The sequence below is a fragment of the Ciconia boyciana genome, chromosome 14, assembly GCF_034638445.1.
Source record: "Ciconia boyciana chromosome 14, ASM3463844v1, whole genome shotgun sequence".
In the NCBI taxonomy this organism is placed as follows: domain Eukaryota; kingdom Metazoa; phylum Chordata; class Aves; order Ciconiiformes; family Ciconiidae; genus Ciconia; species Ciconia boyciana.
Genome location: NC_132947.1, coordinates 17,471,379 through 17,488,156, shown reverse-complemented (window position 1 = coordinate 17,488,156; position 16,778 = coordinate 17,471,379). Strand labels below are relative to the sequence as shown.

The 16,778-nt window shown below is 47.1% G+C and overlaps 1 protein-coding gene across 4 annotated transcripts in view; it reads left to right on the top strand.

Moving 5' to 3' along the window:
* The first annotated feature begins 1,586 nt into the window (after positions 1–1,586).
* RALGAPB (Ral GTPase activating protein non-catalytic subunit beta) overlaps positions 1,587–16,778 on the top strand; it is a 67,287-nt gene continuing 52,095 nt past the window's right edge. For 2 of the 4 annotated variants that reach the window (XM_072878846.1, XM_072878842.1), the window contains exons 1-5: positions 1,587–1,743; positions 10,315–10,527; positions 11,186–11,388; positions 14,726–14,889; positions 15,532–15,718. In XM_072878846.1, coding sequence (XP_072734947.1) covers positions 10,345–10,527; positions 11,186–11,388; positions 14,726–14,889; positions 15,532–15,718 — 737 coding nt within the window. In that variant the 5' untranslated portion in view covers positions 1,587–1,743; positions 10,315–10,344. Of the gene's footprint in view, positions 1,744–7,454; positions 7,585–10,212; positions 10,229–10,314; positions 10,528–11,185; positions 11,389–14,725; positions 14,890–15,531; positions 15,719–16,778 lie in introns of those variants that run through there. The other 2 variants (XM_072878844.1, XM_072878845.1) reach the window with 2 other exon arrangements.

Genomic DNA, 16,778 nt, shown 5'->3' with positions numbered 1-16,778 from the left:
TTGGGGGCAGAACAAACAGGCAGAAAAGATTTACGGTGAAAGCACTGAGCTAATCTTTACTGTAAAACTCTTGCCCCTTGCCATCAGCAGCCTCCTGTGCACAGGGCGCGTAGAAGGACAGAGGTCTTGCTGCAGGACAGGGGTGCAGTTTGCACTGTGATACATGGTGTTCCTTCAATGGATAGCAATAGCAGGGGTTAAAAATCTCTCTGCAGGCTGCTGTTTGTTTGGGCTGACATTTTCCTGCTGCACTGAATAAGGAGCAGTGCAGGTGAACGCTACAGAAGGGGCCTGGAGACCCGGCCCCTGCGAAGCAGCCGCTAAGGGATCTGCAAGACTGGGCCGACCTCCCCAGCAATGCGCCCGCCGAAGCGGTTTGCAGAGATCAGAGAATACAGGAGATGAGGTGAAGGTGTCATGCCCCCACGGGGGATACGCAGTGAACCGTGCGGTGCCGCTCACCGACCGCTGCAGGGAGTGACACCAAAACGGCCATGCTGCGGCCCTCCGGCCCATCGCCAGCGGCTGGCAGGACCCCGTGCCCTCGCACCCTCCCTCAACCGTCTGGTTACCACCTCATGCAAAGCGATGCCTGGCGTGGGCGCTGCTCCCTGCAGAGTGCCCTGCGCTGCCTTTTCTACCGGCTGTCTTTGAACACGGGTGACTCCTAACGCTGTGGCTCAGTGCTTTCAGAGCCTGCAGAGCACTTCCATCGATACCAAGGGACAGGGGAGACAGCGGACGAGAACAGGGTGGGCACAAAGCAAGCTGGGAGGGAGAAACACGGCCCACGGCCCACAGAAAGGGGAGACAGAGCTGATGCTGCTCGTTGTTACCTCCCCCTGCTACGGCTGGCCTCGGCTGCAGCTGCTGGGGGTGTCAGCCAGCAGCGGTGCCTGAGGACAGGGTGAGGGCCAGCCTGGCCACCAGCGCACCGCTGCGACCCCCTCGGCCTCCACGGAGGCCTCAGCAGCGGCAGTCGGAAGAGGCGCCGGCTGCCGGAGGGCAGGAGGGGCACGCTGCCCGCTCTCGGCCCCCGGCCCATGAGGGCTCAGGCTGGATGAAGCCCGGCTCTCTCTCGTGGAGACGGCAGCAGCTCCCAACGCCTGGGGGCACCCGGGGGCGGACGGGCCCTGCTGCTGTGCCGAGGCTGCTGCCCCGGGCCCTGTGTGGGGTCACGGTGAGCCCTCACGGGGCCCTGCCCTGAGGCCAGGGGCAGCAGCGCCCAGAGAAGAGGGGGGAGAAGGAGAAGGAGAAGGCGAAGGCGAAGGCGAAGGCCTCCCTGCGGCTGAGGACAGCGAGGACCCGCGGGGCGGCCCAGGGCGCCGGGGGCTGCGGCCGGCGGGCGGGACTGGACGGCGCGGGCGAGGCGCGCGCGGCCCCTTTAAGAGGAAGAGCACGGCGGCGGCGACAGGGGCGGCCGCGGCCGACCCGCGCACGCGCGCAGCCTTCCCCCGCGACTTATTCGGCGCCACCGGCGGAGGGGGCCGCGTACTTGGGTGGGGAGCCATGCTGCAGGGCGCCCGTGCGCATGCGCAGGGCGCCGCCGGGCCCGGCCGCCCGCCGTGCGCTTTGTGGCGCTGCCGGAAGCGGCCGCGGTGGAGCGGGGCCGAGCGGAGCGGGGCAGCGCGGAGCGGCGTCTCCCCTGTGTCGCCTCGGCCGCCGCGGGCACCATGGAGCCGGCGGCCTGAGGGCGGAGCGGCCGGCCCTGCCCCGACATGCCCGCCGGGCCCTTCGGCGCAGGTAAGGCGGCCCGGGCTCTCCCGCGGTGGCGCTGCCCGCGCCCGGCCCGCTCCTGCCGCCGGCGGGGCCTGTGGCGGCGGGGCGCCGCCCGGGAGCCTCCGCCGCGCTGACCTCTGCGCTAGCGGCCGCGGGGCCGGGCCTGCGGGCGCGGCGGGGCCGGGCTGGAGCGGACGGGGAGCGCGCTTGCCCCCAGGGGCTTCCGCGGTCGCCTCGGGCAGCTGCCGGGGGCCCGGCCGGGGCCGCGGAGCCGCCGCAGGGCGGGCGGGAGCGGGCCTCGGGGCACCCCCTCGCACCGGCCCGCGGCCCTGGGGTCCTCCCCGGCCCGGAGACCGGGTTTGAGCCGCGTTTCGGGTCCCCGAAACGAGCGTGAGGTGTCACCCGCGGTCGCCGAGCTCCCTTACTCCCGTGCCGGCTGCCGCGAGCAGGAGTGCGGTCGTGAGGGGGAGAAAAGTTTTTGTCGCTGTTTCCCTGCAGACTTTCTTACGAATAATCCGGTGGTGCCTTGTGTTCCTGGCTGCAGGCCTCCTGGCTTTGCCACGATTCTGCTTTCCCTTGCTTATCTTTCGTCTCATTTGATCGTCAGGGCCTGTGGGCAGTAGATCAGGTTTCCTCTGGAAAACGGTGAGCAGCAGTAAAAGCACAGCAAGGCTTGCTCCCCGGGGTAAGGGGACCAGCGGCTTCAGGAGGTCCCTTCCTGGCTGTGCAGTTTGTAGAGTTGCACAAGGAACTGTACTGAGGAAGAAGTGCGAATGTAAAATAAACAGTTGAGTAAAAATTATTCTCAGTCTGGGTCAGGGAAATGCACTGTTTTGTGATGGAGTTCCTTACGTGGTTTTTGGCACAAGGGAGGGATGTGAAAACTCCTTAAATTCTCAGATGACCTGCCTGGAAGATAATTTTCTCAACCCTGCTTTTAAAGATGAGAATGACAGCGAAAAGCAAAGTAGTACTGATGTTTGAGTAATGAAGCTTGAAAGCAGAGTAGTAACCAAAACATACAAAATTGACTGATGTTTTTGCTTTCTTATGGCTCTGTTAATCCTAAGATGTTACAGTATGCAATTTTTAGGCAGCTTTCTTCTCTGTGGCAGGTGCCCTGCTTCCTGCTTTGGGAAGGTTGGTGTCCAGTGGTGCTCTCGGGAACCAGAATGGTGGTGGGGTCTCTGAAGTCAGCACGTAGGGAGTGCTGGGGAGAGTGAGACCCAAGCCCTGAGGCTTAAATGGCACCTTATGTTTGAGACCCAGCCTTGCCTGCATCAGATTAATGTATTAACTTCTTCTACAGTTAGTTGATAAAATCAGACGAATTCATCTTCCCTGGGAAAGGGGAGCTGTGATCCTCTTCTCTTCTACTCAGTAGCACTGTGGCTGAATGGGCTGGGAAAGGATGACACGAGTTCCTGTCTTTTTCTGTGCCTAATCTCTTCCTGCCTTGAATCTAGACTCTTTTTTTTTTCATTTAATAGTAATCCTGACGTGCATCTTCATTTATTCTTTAACAAAATACCAACATTCTGCTAGTGTTTCTCTCAGATGGGTCTTCTGTTTGGCTCTTGCCTTTTTTATTTTTTGCCTGCTATCTGCTCTGCCTGTTGTCCTTTACACATGGTGCGTGCCTAGGGCTGAGCTTACCTGTTGGATGGGCTCCAAAGGTGAGCTGCCTGGAGGGGTCTGCGCTTCTTCAGTCCCGGTGGGCTTAATATGAGCGGTGCTGAGTTAGTCTTGGCAAGATCTAAGTCGCTCCCTGCAGCAGAAACTTGGAGGGCAGAGGGGCAGCAGCCTCAAGGTGGGACAAGTGGGCACATGGCAGTTGTCCATGCTCGGGACATCGTAGGCCTCAGCTGGCTTGAAAAATTGCTCATAAACCTCTTTGGTACGTGATCCAGGGAAGATGGGTTGTGGCAAGATGGCTTTCTGACAGTAATTGTCACCTCTAGAGAGCAGATGTCAGTACTATTGGTGTTGTAGGGGTCATGTTAGAGAGAGGGATTGCTTGTTTTCTGTGAAATACTTGTGAAGTATATCTAATATCCCAGAACTTTATGGTGTAGACCCTTCATGTTGATGCTTCTCTGGTTTACACTATTAGGTCTTCAGTCTTCCTTGAGCATCTCTCTGCTGGTGGTCTTTGCATCTGCTATATTAATAACAATTGCCTCCGTTGAATTTTCAGCTCAGGCTCTGTTTTTTTTGGTTCTGATAAAACCTAAGAAGCATCCATTTTTGGGACAGCTTGTCTTTGTGCTTGAAATCCTTTTGCATTGTAGGCAAACATTTCACTTTATGTATGAAGCTGCTGAGCACGAAGGGCTAACTGTTCATGTTTGCCTGCAACACTCCCCTCACTCAGCACATGCTTTCTGAGGAGCTGCTTTGTACACCAATATTGGTTCCCTGACCGCTCCCCTGCACACACTCCAAAAACCTCACCTCTGCTTTAGGCTCTGAGCTCCTGTGTATTCCTTCAAAGTAGTTGCAGAATGTGGGTCTGTTATTTACTTAGGTAATTCTCACTGTCTAACTTTACTGATCCAGGAGTTTAAATATTTTGGCTGCAGCTGTTCATATTAAGTCTTTGGGGACTGGAAATAGAACTTAAATATCTTTATTTTGGAGTTTTATGGGCTCATTAGTAAGTTCTTTCATGCTCACTAGCTTCTACAGTGTTTATGAACTGAGGATCTTTAGTCTTAAATGCTGGAACATCCATTTTCAGTGGTTTATATGGTGATAGCTACTAAAATTCCTAAGCTGAAATGGATCTGGAGGGAATATATTGAAACCCAAATTATTTATCACACTAAGGAATATTGGAATTATGCTCAGTTTCATAGTAGATGGTAAATATTTTAACTTCACATCTCTCAGTGTTCTGCCAGTGTTAATACTGACAATTTCTTTCCAGATCTGTCTGTCTGTGAGAATCTGGGGATGTTTTATTTAGTGCAGCCTCCAGGAACATTAACATGACCCCTTTCCAAACTTGAGAGCGTGTAAAACTGCTTGGTAAACTTCAGGGTTTTCTTTATTCTTCTTCCCACCCCTCCTCTTAATTAGGTTGCCTGTCATTCTGAGAGTCCTTAGTGATTTGAACCTCAGTAAGACATATGTTTATGTGGAATATGAATATTCAGCTGCCTGAAACTTAGGAGATGTTATTTGGGCCAGTGAGAATGCTTTTTTTGAAGCTGAAATGCAGAAGCATTGCAAAAACAGAAGTAAAAATCGGGGTATGCTGTTTGCGTGGTGTGACAGTCGCATTTTTTTTTCAATTTGCTGTTTAAGTAATTTGTGATAAATACAGCCTCTTCTGAGGGAGTGAGTCCTGCTTCTATGAAACATTAGGTGCCTTTTGTTTAAAGCAAGTTATAGAACTGTCAGTATATTGAATCTGTTGAAAGAGAACATCGTAACAGATACAATTGTGTGGGGAGACTTACCAGCCTTTTTTAACTTATGTCCAGTTATAAGAAGCTGTATAGTAGATGAGTTTAGCTATACCCCAATCCTAACAGATGGCAGCAATTTCCAATTCAAATGGCAGTTGAAGTGGAGTCTTAAATGAAAAGTAACTTCTACTCCTTGCAAATAAAAACTTCTTACTGCTAAATGTAGGAGGCAAATAAAATCAATAGTGTAGGAAATCCCACCTCAAAAGGATTTTTGCATCTGAAGCAATTACTTGTTTCAGTATTCCTTGTATATTGGTAAGACTAACAGAGGATTTCTTTTATGGCAAGACCAAAGGAAGTCTTGAATATTAATCTGATACAGATTTGATAATTAAATTTATGTATGAAGGTTGGGCAGCAGGCTGGGTGTATGTGGCACCAGAGTTTTTGGCTACCCCGTCCTGCTGCTAAACCTCTCTTAAATGTGGCGTATTATATCTATTGTGTATCTGTTACAAATGCTGCTCCTCTCAGAAGTGTGGAAGGGCCACCCAAAAGAGCTTTGCATCATTGCTTCAGCGTGGCAGGAAGCTGCACGAAGGCAGGTGGTTGTGTCCCCTTATTGCCTTGCCCTAGTGCAGTGAGGGTTTTCCAAAATGCAGCAGGATTTGGGAATCCTTGTCTCTCTGACTTTTGTTTTCTAGACAAGAAAGCTCCTACATAGGCGCTGCCTACAATTTGCTTGTACTGTGCAACACTTCCATGCTTCTGAGAACCCTGTTCTGGTATTAGGGCAGTCTCTCTAAGTGTGCTTGCAGTTATCAGCACGCTGATAAGGTCCTGCCATGAGCTGTTAACTGCCAGTCCTTCAGCTGGAGTGTGGCAATGGAAAGTACATGCTGCTTTATCGGTTGAAATCAGCTTATTTAAACCTCAAATGGTGTTACATGCTTCTGTAATGAGTTCAAGTGTCAAATGGGAGGGATGGAGGGTGCCTTCGCCCTTCCCTTGTGCTGAGCAGCAGGGCCGGGGAAAGGGGCACGCTGCTCTGGGGGTAGAGGCAGTGCTCTGGGCCTGAGAGGGGAAGGGGAAATCTTACAAAGTGGATGGTATTTCACTTCTGTCCCTCCTTCCACTCCAAACACAAGCTGGAGACAAAGGCAGTGTTCAGGTGGGACAGAAAGGGGAAGATGAAGAGGCCCAGTGGGTATAGGATATGAAGAAAGGGGAAAAGATAGCAGTAGGGAAACCTATATAATAAGTTAAGCAGTGACTGAAGCCATCGCTAAGGATTGTGAATCATGTTCATTTTGGGGTTTTTGTTTGTTTAGGGGTTTTTTTGTGACTTCTCTGTGTCCCAAGAGCTAGTGTCTTGGAATTGTTGTTTTCCTCTAAGCCTAAGGGTTTTGACTACAGTGGCATGCATGTTCGCCCTGCTGCAGCCCCCAGAGGAGAGAAAATGCCTAAAGGATGGAGAGGATATGCTTCCTGCAGGCTGTGGCTGCTCTGATTAATTTGCTATCAGATGAGCACACGTGATTGCTGCCTCAGACCAGGAAGGATGTAGTTTGGAAAACCAAGATCTTGCTACCTTGCCTTCTTCCTTCCCTTGAAGGGAATCATCAGGCTTTTTATGTAGGTTTTGGGTGTAAATAAACACTCAGAGTCAGCTAAATAGGCAGACCTGTTTAAATGGTGGCTTGTCCCTAGGAAGGTGTATTTCCAGGCCTGGCTTCTCATTTGGTTTTGGGCCAAGGAATGTCTAAGGGAGGCATTCAAAACATTCCCTGTATAACTAACTGGCTTCCAAAATGTGCTAGCTAAGCGTAGTTGGCGAATGGTCCTTGGGTTGCCATTTGTAACAGCTTGAGCTGATCTAAGCTGTGGCTGTTGAACACTCCTTGCTTTTCTCCTGTGCCGACCCTGTTTTCCTTGTTTCATTGTTCACATGGTCAGCTGGCTCAGATAAATGATAAAAGACTACCGGTGTTGGTGGGAGAGGAGGAAAGGGGGAGATAGAGCAGTCCCAATTCTGATGGCTTAGGCTGCTGTGGTACACCTGCTTAAGCTGCAGTTTTAAAGTTGCTGTGAGTGGGTACAAAGGCCTGCTACTGCCAGAAAGGATGCTCCTGCCACCCCTCCCGGCCATGTGTCCTCACTGCTCCTTTGTGTTGGCACAGATGCTCATCTCACATGAGTTATATCAGATCTTGATTCAGGTAAAAACTATCTCGGCAGACAAAATGTTTGTGCCGGTTTGGCTTTCTGAATGTTTTTATGTCTAGATCAAACTGGCAGTGCATGGCGGATCTCCTTGAGCTGCATAGTGCTGCCTGGTGAGACTGGATGGCAGTCCTGTGACTAGCAGCTGGCCTTGTCGCACTGTGCCTCCCTGCTGCCTGGGGCTGCTTGCTCTGGCCAGGCTCCCAAGCTTGTTTCTGTACAGCAGGTAGGTGTTGCGTATGTGCTGATGGTGCAGCACAATCCATTGCTCTTGGAGCAGAAGGGCATACCCTGCCCTGCTTCTGGGCAAACGCTGGCTGAGAGTGACTGTGGAAGCATAGCTTAACTCTTGCTGCTTCTAATCTTCTAAGGGAAGAGACTGGCATGGCTGAGTCGAGACGTGCTGGTCAAACTAAAGAGCAAGAGGGAACTGCACAGGCAGTGGAAGTAGGGACGGGTAACCTGGGAAGAGTATAGGGACGCTGCCCGTTTGTGTAGGGATGGGGTCAGGAAGGCCAAGGTGCAGCTGGAGCTGAACTTGGCAAGGGATGCAAAGAATAACAAGAAGGGCTTCTACAGGTATATCAACCAGAAAAGGCAAGTTAAAGAAAGCGTACCTCCACTGATGAACAAGAATGGTGACCTAGTATCAACAGACGAGGAGAAGGCTGAGGTACTCAACAACTTTTTTGCTTCAGTCTTCTCTGGCAACTGTTCTCCTCGCCCCTCCTGAGTCAATGGACAACATGTTGGGGACCAGGGGGGTAAAGCCCCTCCCACTGCAAGGGAAGATCAGGTTCGTGACCACCTGAGGAACCTGAACATATATAAGTCTATGAGACCTGATGAGATGCATCCCAGAGTCCTGAGGGAATTGGCTGATGTAGTTGCCAAGCCACTCTCCATGATATTTGAGAAGTTATGGCAGTCAGGTGAAGTCCCTGGAGACTGGAAGAAGGGAAACATTGTGCCCATCTTTAAAAAGGGTAGAAAGGAGGACCCTGGGAACTACCGACCTGTCAGCCTCACCTCTGTGCCTGGGAAGATCATGGAACAGATCCTCCTAGAAGCTGTGCTAGAGCACATGGAGGACAGGGAGGTGATTCAAGACAGCCAGCATGGCTTCACCAAGGGCAAGTCCTGCCTGACCAACCTAGTGGCTTTCTACGAGGGAGTTACCACATCAGTGGACAAGGGAAAAGCAATGGATGTCATCTATCTGGACTTCTGTAAAGCCTTTGACACGGTCCCCCACAACATCCTTCTCTCTAAATTGGAGAGATATGAATTTGATGGCTGGACTGTTCAGTGGATAAGGAATTGGTTGGATGGTCTCATCTAGAGGGTAGCGGTCAACAGCTCAATGTCCAGATGGAGATCAGTGATGAGTGGTGTCCCTCAGGGGTCTGTACTGGGACCAGTGGTGTTCAATATCTTCATCAATGGCATTGACAGCGAGATCGAGTGCACCCTCAGCAAGTTTGCAGATGACACCAAGCTGAGTGGTGCAGTTGACACACCAGAAGGACGGGATGTCATCCAGAGGGACCTGGGCAAGCTGGAGAAGGGGACCTCTGTGAACCTCATGAGGTTCAACAAGGCCAAGTGCAGGGTCCTACACCTGGGTCGGGGCAATCCTCAGTTTCAATACAGGCTGGGGGATGATGTGATCGAGGGCAGCCCTGCGGAAAAGGACTTGGGGGTACTGATGGACGAAAAGCTGGCCATGAGCCAACAATGTGCGCTCGCAGCCCAGGAGGCCAACTGGGCCGCATCAAAAGCAGCGTGGCCAGCAGGTCGAGGGAGGGGATTCTGCCCCTCTGCTCGGCTCTGGTGAGACCCCCCCAGGGGTACTGCGTCCAGCTCTGGAGCCCTCAGCACAAGAAGGGCATGGAGCTGTTGGAGCGGGTCCAGAGGAGGGCCAGGAAGATGATGCGAGGGCTGGAGCACCTCTCCTACGAGGACAGGCTGAGAGAGCTGGGGTTGTTCAGCCTGGAGAAGAGAAGGCTGCGGGGAGACCTTATAGCAGCCTGCCAGTATTTCAAGGGGGCCTATAGGAAAGATGGGGACAGACTTTTTAGCAAGGCCTGTTGTGACAGGACAAGGAGTAATGGCTTTAAACTAAGGGAGGGCAGATTTAGACTGGATTTAAGAAAGAAATTTTTTACAATGAGGGTGGTAAGGCACTGGCCCAGGTTGCCCAGAGAGGTGGTGGAGGCCCCATCCGTGGAAACATTCAAGGTCAGGTTGGACGGGGCTCTGAGCAACCTGATGTAGTTGAAGATGTCCCTGGTCTTGCAGGGGGGTTGGACCAGATGACCTGTAGAGGTCCCTTCCAATCCAAAGCATTCTATGATTCTAATCCACCTCTCTTGCTTGTGGTTTCACAACAATGCCAAAAAAAAAAACCCAAAACCCACCACTGCAAAAACCTGATTAGTTCACTGTCAGCTTGGCTTCCTGAGCTGGCTCAATCTGCAATAAGGGAAAACGCACCACTGCAGTTGCACTGGGAGGTTGTTGAAAGGAGAACTCTGTGGTGCTTCTGTCTAGTTCTGAGTGCGCTATCTGGGAGACTTCCTAGTGGCTTTTCTATCCTGAATCTTTGGGGCAAATGTAGATTAGGGAGTGACTCTGTGTGTGTATTGACTTTACAAGGATTTGAAATGCATTAGGGCATACCTAATTAAGTTTAAGTGTCTCAAATGGGCTGCTAGTCCCTAACTGAAATTTACTGTAATATTTTTTTTTTAAAAAAACAAGCTTATGGCTATATTAAAAAAACATATTAAGGTTGAAAAACAGCTGTTGGAATCTCTTCTAGGTCTTCAAATGTGTGACATGGACATGTGCATCTTGAATTTTCAAGGGTCTGTATCATGGCAAACAGCCTCAGTTTTGGTAACTCATGTCATAGTTATATCTACTAATTATGTCTCTATTCCTTGCTCCCCAGGTTTTATTTGGATTGTAGCATAGAGGCACTATGTACTCAGAGTGGAGATCCTTGCATCTTGTCATTCAAAATGATCAGGGTAATACCAGTGTACTTCACAGCTATCCTGAAAACGTGGGGAGAGAAGTGGCAAATGCAGTGGTGCGTCCTCTTGGACAAGCTTTAATTACATCATCGGTTGGAAGTGAGAGTTTACTAAAAACAGACAAAGAAGTAAGTGCATTTCCTTAGAGATCATAGTTTCCTTCATGCTAGAGTAGCAACTTAATGATTTTCTGTAGCCTCTTTTATTTTCCTCTCTTTAATAGTCCAAATTTTATGAAGTGTACTGTATTTGTAGGTTAGTAGTCTACATAAGGCTTCTATTAACAGCTATTTCATAGCAACAGTGTACTTCATGACCTAGTAGTAAGTGTTTATGTGAACTACTGTACCAGGAAGTTCAGGCTAAAGCAAAAAGAAAAAAAAAAACAAAACCCCAAAAAACAACCAAGGAATTTAGCAGTTAACACAAAGCCTAATTACCTTCATTTTTAAAGCAACAGTACATGACTTTTAAAAGTCTTTGTATAGTACAAATATTTACTAGAATTTGAAAATCTTCCATTACATCAGCTCTTGTGTGTTCTGAAGAGTTCTCTCTAGAGGTTAGAGTAAAGAGATTCAGGATTTAGAGTGATTTGCCATTTATTCATAATCTTCATAATGTCATGATATACAAATTAATGACTTGGTGTTTTAATGCAGTATATGTTAGAGTTGCCTGTACCACAAAACTACTGTTATTTTGTTGAGTTAGAACCAATGTGCACTGACTATTGTTTACTTGCTAATATTTATTTTTAATAACTTTTACTTTGTGTTTGGTTAGGTAAAATGGACTATGGAGGTGGTTTGTTACGGACTGACCCTCCCTCTGGATGGCGATACTGTGAAATACTGTGTCGATGTATATACAGATTGGATTATGGCTCTTGTATTACCTAAGGACTCCATTCCTTTACCAGTTATTAAGGAACCAAACCTTTATGTTCAAAGCATTCTCAAACATCTCCAAAATCTCTTTGTACCAAGGTAAGTGTTAGGGCTGGGACACTCAGGAGGCTCTGGAATTCGAAGCTGTAGTCAGCAGGTAACCTGTCAGAGGCCTGATGAGCCATGATGAAAGTAAGACTGCTATTGTTGCAAAGTTAGGAGGAAGGTGTCTCTCCAAACCTGTTTTGTAATTTTCAGTAGCAAATTGAGTTGTTGCTGCTGTGTTTAGGTAATTAGAATTACAGATCATTCTTAGACTTGAATGTTTACTGTTCTAAGAACTTCAAGAACCATCTGTATTAGATGACTGGAGGGCAGGGGCAAGGTTAAATAGCATCACTGTGTGACCACGTGCTTGGTATTGTGTAAAACTGATATAACTAAGAGCATGTCATGGCAATCCCATGCCTTGTTTGCTCAACACTTGACCACATTTCTGATGTGCTGGAGGATCTTGCAGTTAAGTGGCTGCTTTGTGCCTGCATCTTGCTGCATGTTAAATGGGCGTAATTATGCTGACCGTCTTGCAGTGGTAGTTTTGAAAGAATCCTGCGGAGGAGTGCTTGCTATCTGACAGCCTGGTGTTATGGGACATCCTTGGATGATGATGTTCAGATACACACACTTCTAGGTTCTAGGTCTTGGACAAAGTTATATTGTCAGAGTGCTCAAACATCATACTTCGTTTCTAGTTTATGACAAGTTTACCTGCTGCTGTTGAAAACATGTGTTGGATGAGTAAGAGGAGATTATTTAATGGTGCCCTGTGAAACAGTACTAAATATTAGCTACCTGAAATTACTTAAGATCAATGTTTAGTGTATGTCTGTAAGTACCAGATCAACTGCTTTTATCATTATTAATAATGCATCACCGCAAGTGGCCTTCAAAGTGCTCTGCTGTGCTTGGATTAATGTGATCCAACTTTACCTGCAGGCTTTGTTAATAAAGGGCTTTGAATAATAACTCATACAAATTGAGATGAGGAGTTCGTTGCTATTTACTGATTGGTTCAAAGTCTGCCACCTAACCTTAGTTGTCATTGCTCTTAACTTGTAGTGAAAAAAGCATTTTAATTCCCATTAAAAGATGGTCAGGGCAATGGCACAAATCTGAGGAAAGCATGCTTCTGGATTAGACTTCTGCAGAAGTTCTCTAAGCTCTAATACATGCAGAATAGAGTCTGCTGTCTGGCAACCTTTATTCCCTTGGCATAGCAGAGAATGAATTCTTCACTAGTCAAATTTTTACGTGCACAGTCCTTGAAATAGTGTGGTGCTGAAAAATAACAGTGAAAGATGGGTGAGTCAGATTGCCTTTCCTCTGTCTGCTGGCCTGACTAGAGAGAGGGTGCTTGCGTCCTTCCCTCCAGCACTGACCTTCTGTCCACCCTGATGAAATGAACACTTCTTTTCTTGAGGTATTTGAGCAGTCCCCACACAACCTCCAAGCTTTCTGTCTCTAACAACCCTACGATATTCAGGAAGCTTTGCAGATTACTTAAGCAGCAGTAGTAGTTACTGCTGTCAGATAAAGTTTCGGTACCACAAACTCTTGTTGGAAGCACAGAAGGCAAATACGAGAACTCTCTCCTCCTGCCTCCCCTTCCCAGGAGATTGAGGTGTAGATACCAGGGTCTTCTGTGCAACTAAAATGTCTGGAATTGCTTGAGAGACCGTGGAACATGTGACTGTCCAAGTGTAGTAGATGCTTTTTTGTAATAACTTCTGCTTCTCGTAGGAAATCATGAGAATGGGAGTGAAAAGGCCAGGTTGTGTAGAAATCTGGACATGAGTCTGCAAAATGCTGCAACCAAAGTTTGCCATTCAGTTGACTATGTGGACAAGAGGAACTCATAGATGGATGGGGACTTTAGAGTTGCCTTTACCAGATTAGCTCAGAAATATCCCATTAGTCATCTTGCATATGGAGCTTCTACATGTAAGCCCCCTTCATACAGATTCCCTAAATCATTAGGGAAACAAGTGTTGAAACAGGCTTTGAAACTTCAAGCCTGTCAAGATTAAGGATCTCTTTTGATTAAAGTATCTGCTCTGTTGTTGCTCAGGGAAAAAAATAGTGCTATAACCAAGGCAGGGCTTACTTGTCCCAAGTTGTTCTACGGAGACTATCTATTAGGATGTAGCACTAGCATCAAGCAACCCACTGAAGTGCTGAACTGCGATTAAGTAGTCTGCAATTTTGCATTAGATATTATCTTGTCTCTTTGTAATCTTGTTTCCAGTACTGTAATACATTTATTCTATCAAAATAAGAGTTGATAGTATTTTTAAAGTGTGTCTGTTGATAAGTGATCTCAATGCAAGCTACTATTCTCTGAGAAAAGCAGATCTCCTGTATAGTGGATCAGCATGTTCTTAAGATGCTTACCATGCAACAGGACTTGTGGGTTATACCACACTGAAAATGTTTGGTAGGAATCTTGTAATACTACTTAGTAGTCCAGTGGAAGGTAATATTTTATGATTTTTTTTGGTCATCCTTTCAGTAAGTGGTAGGAAGGATGAGGAAATGGCTTACAAGTTGAAATATGGCTTGCATATATTGCATGCTCTAATTTGTAGTCTCCTCTTTCACCCTTTAAACTTATAGGCTTCCTCAGCTTTGTTTACCAGTATCCTCAGATACTGTCCAGAATGTTTCATGTTACTATTTTGTACCTGTTCTGCCTTGTCCAAACTGATGGGAAGAGAGCATGCTGCTTTGTGCTGCTTCTGCAACACTTCATGTTGAGTGACTCAGCAGTGGTAGTGTGGAACTGGTTGTTACTATAGAGAAAACCTTGGTCATATCAACTTGTTCCCTGGCTTCCTTGCTTATCCCCTCTTCCTTTAGTCTGATTTTCCTATTAATGACCCTCTTCTAGATTTTTTTTTTTCTCCCCCCTAAATCCAAGGAATTGGGGATAAGAGTTGGATCTACATTTGGAAGTAAGAGGAGAACTAGGAAGAATTAAGATTAGTTTGCTAACAATATTTTCTCCTAATTTTGCTATTTTCCTTCTGAATTATGTATGTAACAATTAGTGATGTCTCAACTACATTCTCATTGTTTGGTCTAAGATAAATTCCTTTGGAATAATGGGTTGAGTTTGCTCCAGTTAGTGTTCACTCTGCGGTGGTGAGTTCTGTGTCATGTAGGGAAGAATGTTACGGTACATCTTGTACTCATGAAGGCATAGTTAGGCTGCTTAGAAACAGAGTTAGGGTGTATAGAAGCATATTAGTTAATGTTCTTGGCTCTTGTTCAATAATATTGATGTTTCCTCTTGTAATTGCTCAAAGTTCAGATTATTGTATGCATCACTTTATAGTTCTTGTTTAGAGACTCAAGTACTGTTTTTTTTCTCTTGCAGGCCAGACCCAGGATCTAGTCAGATTAGATTGTGCTTGCAGGTTTTGAAAGCCGTTCAGAAACTGGCTCGTGAATCGACAATTATGGCAAGAGAAACCTGGGAGGTTTTGTTATTATTCCTTCTTCAGATCAATGACACTCTTCTAGCAGCTCCAACTGTGCAAGGTTCATGTTCAACTTCCATTTGGTTCAATTACTGGAAAACCTTTGGCTCTGCTTGATGTTGAGGTGCCTGGAGGGGGATGGGGAGAAGCCTGTTAAAAGCTCTTAGCAGCCACCAAAGCACAATAGCTCGCTCCTAATTCTGCTACACTATCCTGAAATATAGCATTGTCAGAAAAGACTGAATGATTTGGAGCTGTGTTCTCTTAAATGTATTTTTGCAGAACTCTGTACAGGAACAGTTCATGGTAAAGGGTTTCAGATAATGTTGTGCCCTATTTGTTTCACTGAAACACCTATGTCTTGCTGTTTGGCCTGTCTACTGGAAAATAATATTGCCAGTTTATACCTATTTTAAAAAAAAAGGCATCAATATAGGTAGAGTGCAATAGAAGACAGGCTAAGGTCAGTGAATTCCCAGTGTCCCTTAGTGACACACATATGTGGCTGGGCTTTATATGTTATGTTTGGTCTTGTAGAAAGGCTAATTGGCTGTAGGAAGCAATCAGGAATCACTCTTAAACAAAAAATGTTGAAAAAAATGAACTTAATCTTTACACGCTTCAAATATCTCCTCATGGAGACTTCAGTTTAAGTTATTTAGATTGAATACACACTAAAGGCGCGCTTTGTTTCTGTTATAAGGTGGCATTGCTGAGAATCTGGCTGAAAAATTAATTGGCGTGCTGTTTGAGGTGTGGTTACTAGCTTGTACACGGTGCTTTCCGACACCACCTTACTGGAAAACTGCCAAAGAGATGGTGGCCAACTGGCGACATCACCCTGCAGTAGTTGAGCAGTGGAGCAAGGTCATCTGTGCCCTTACTTCCAGGTAGGAGAAATCCCATGGAAATAAACACACATGTATGGGGATGATCATGGTTATACATGTTTTTCTCTGGAGTTGCTTATTTGTGGAATGCACAGCAATCCAAAAGTGAACAAACAAAACAAAGTGAGAGATCTTGTTAGTATCCTTGGCTTTTACTGTTTGTGTGCGTGTCTTCATTCCGCAAGTGAAGATCTGGATCTGAACTGGATTGTCTCTGTTATTGTGTAATCTCAGCATCTCTCTGATATTTAGCACTTTACAGTGTGTTTATATTAATCTCCATCACTGACTCTTCATCATGTCCCATGAAGAATGACTCATTAATATTAGTGTAGCATTATAGTCTGTATGTTTAATGGCAGTTACCACCAAAATTATTAGGTGCTTGTTACTACTGCGTGTTGCCGTGTTTGAGGTGACTCTTGGACTCTGCCTCTCCTGCCCTGTGGAGCTGAAGCTGTGCTATAGCTGCCTGGCGCTTGCGCCCTGGCAGTAGGGATGCGATGGGCCAGAGGCAGACTGCAGGCTCTTCTCTGAGCAGTGGCACTCTCGTCCAGAGAATGTTGGAGGAGAGCTGTACCAAGCCTTGCTGGGCATGGGAACAGGGAGGCTGCAGGAGAGGTTAGGCTGTATAGAAGGCCCTGAACAGAGGGGAGTCTCAGTGCCCTTAATACTGGGGTCTTTGTGGTATGAAGTCTTTGCGGGACAAATCTCAGCCTCTTGGAGGAAAGAACTAGATTAAGTGGTGAGGAGCAGGGGTCTGAGTCTCCTCCTTGTAGCTGTCCTGAGACGTCCATAACCATTTCTATGAAAGTTCAAAGATGTATTAAAATTGCTGCACTGTGAAAAATTCAATAGTATGCTTTTCTGTAAGGGTTTATTTTTACTCTGAAAACTCTTGCTTTTGAATTACCTGTCAAAATTCCAAGTGTGGATAGATTTTTTTTTTTCCCCCTCCCCCCCAGGTTATGCAGCTACTTGTTAAACCTATGGGAAATAAAGCTGCAATACAAGTTCTGCATATTTCCCACGCTATTTCTTTAGCTATTTTTAGCTCATT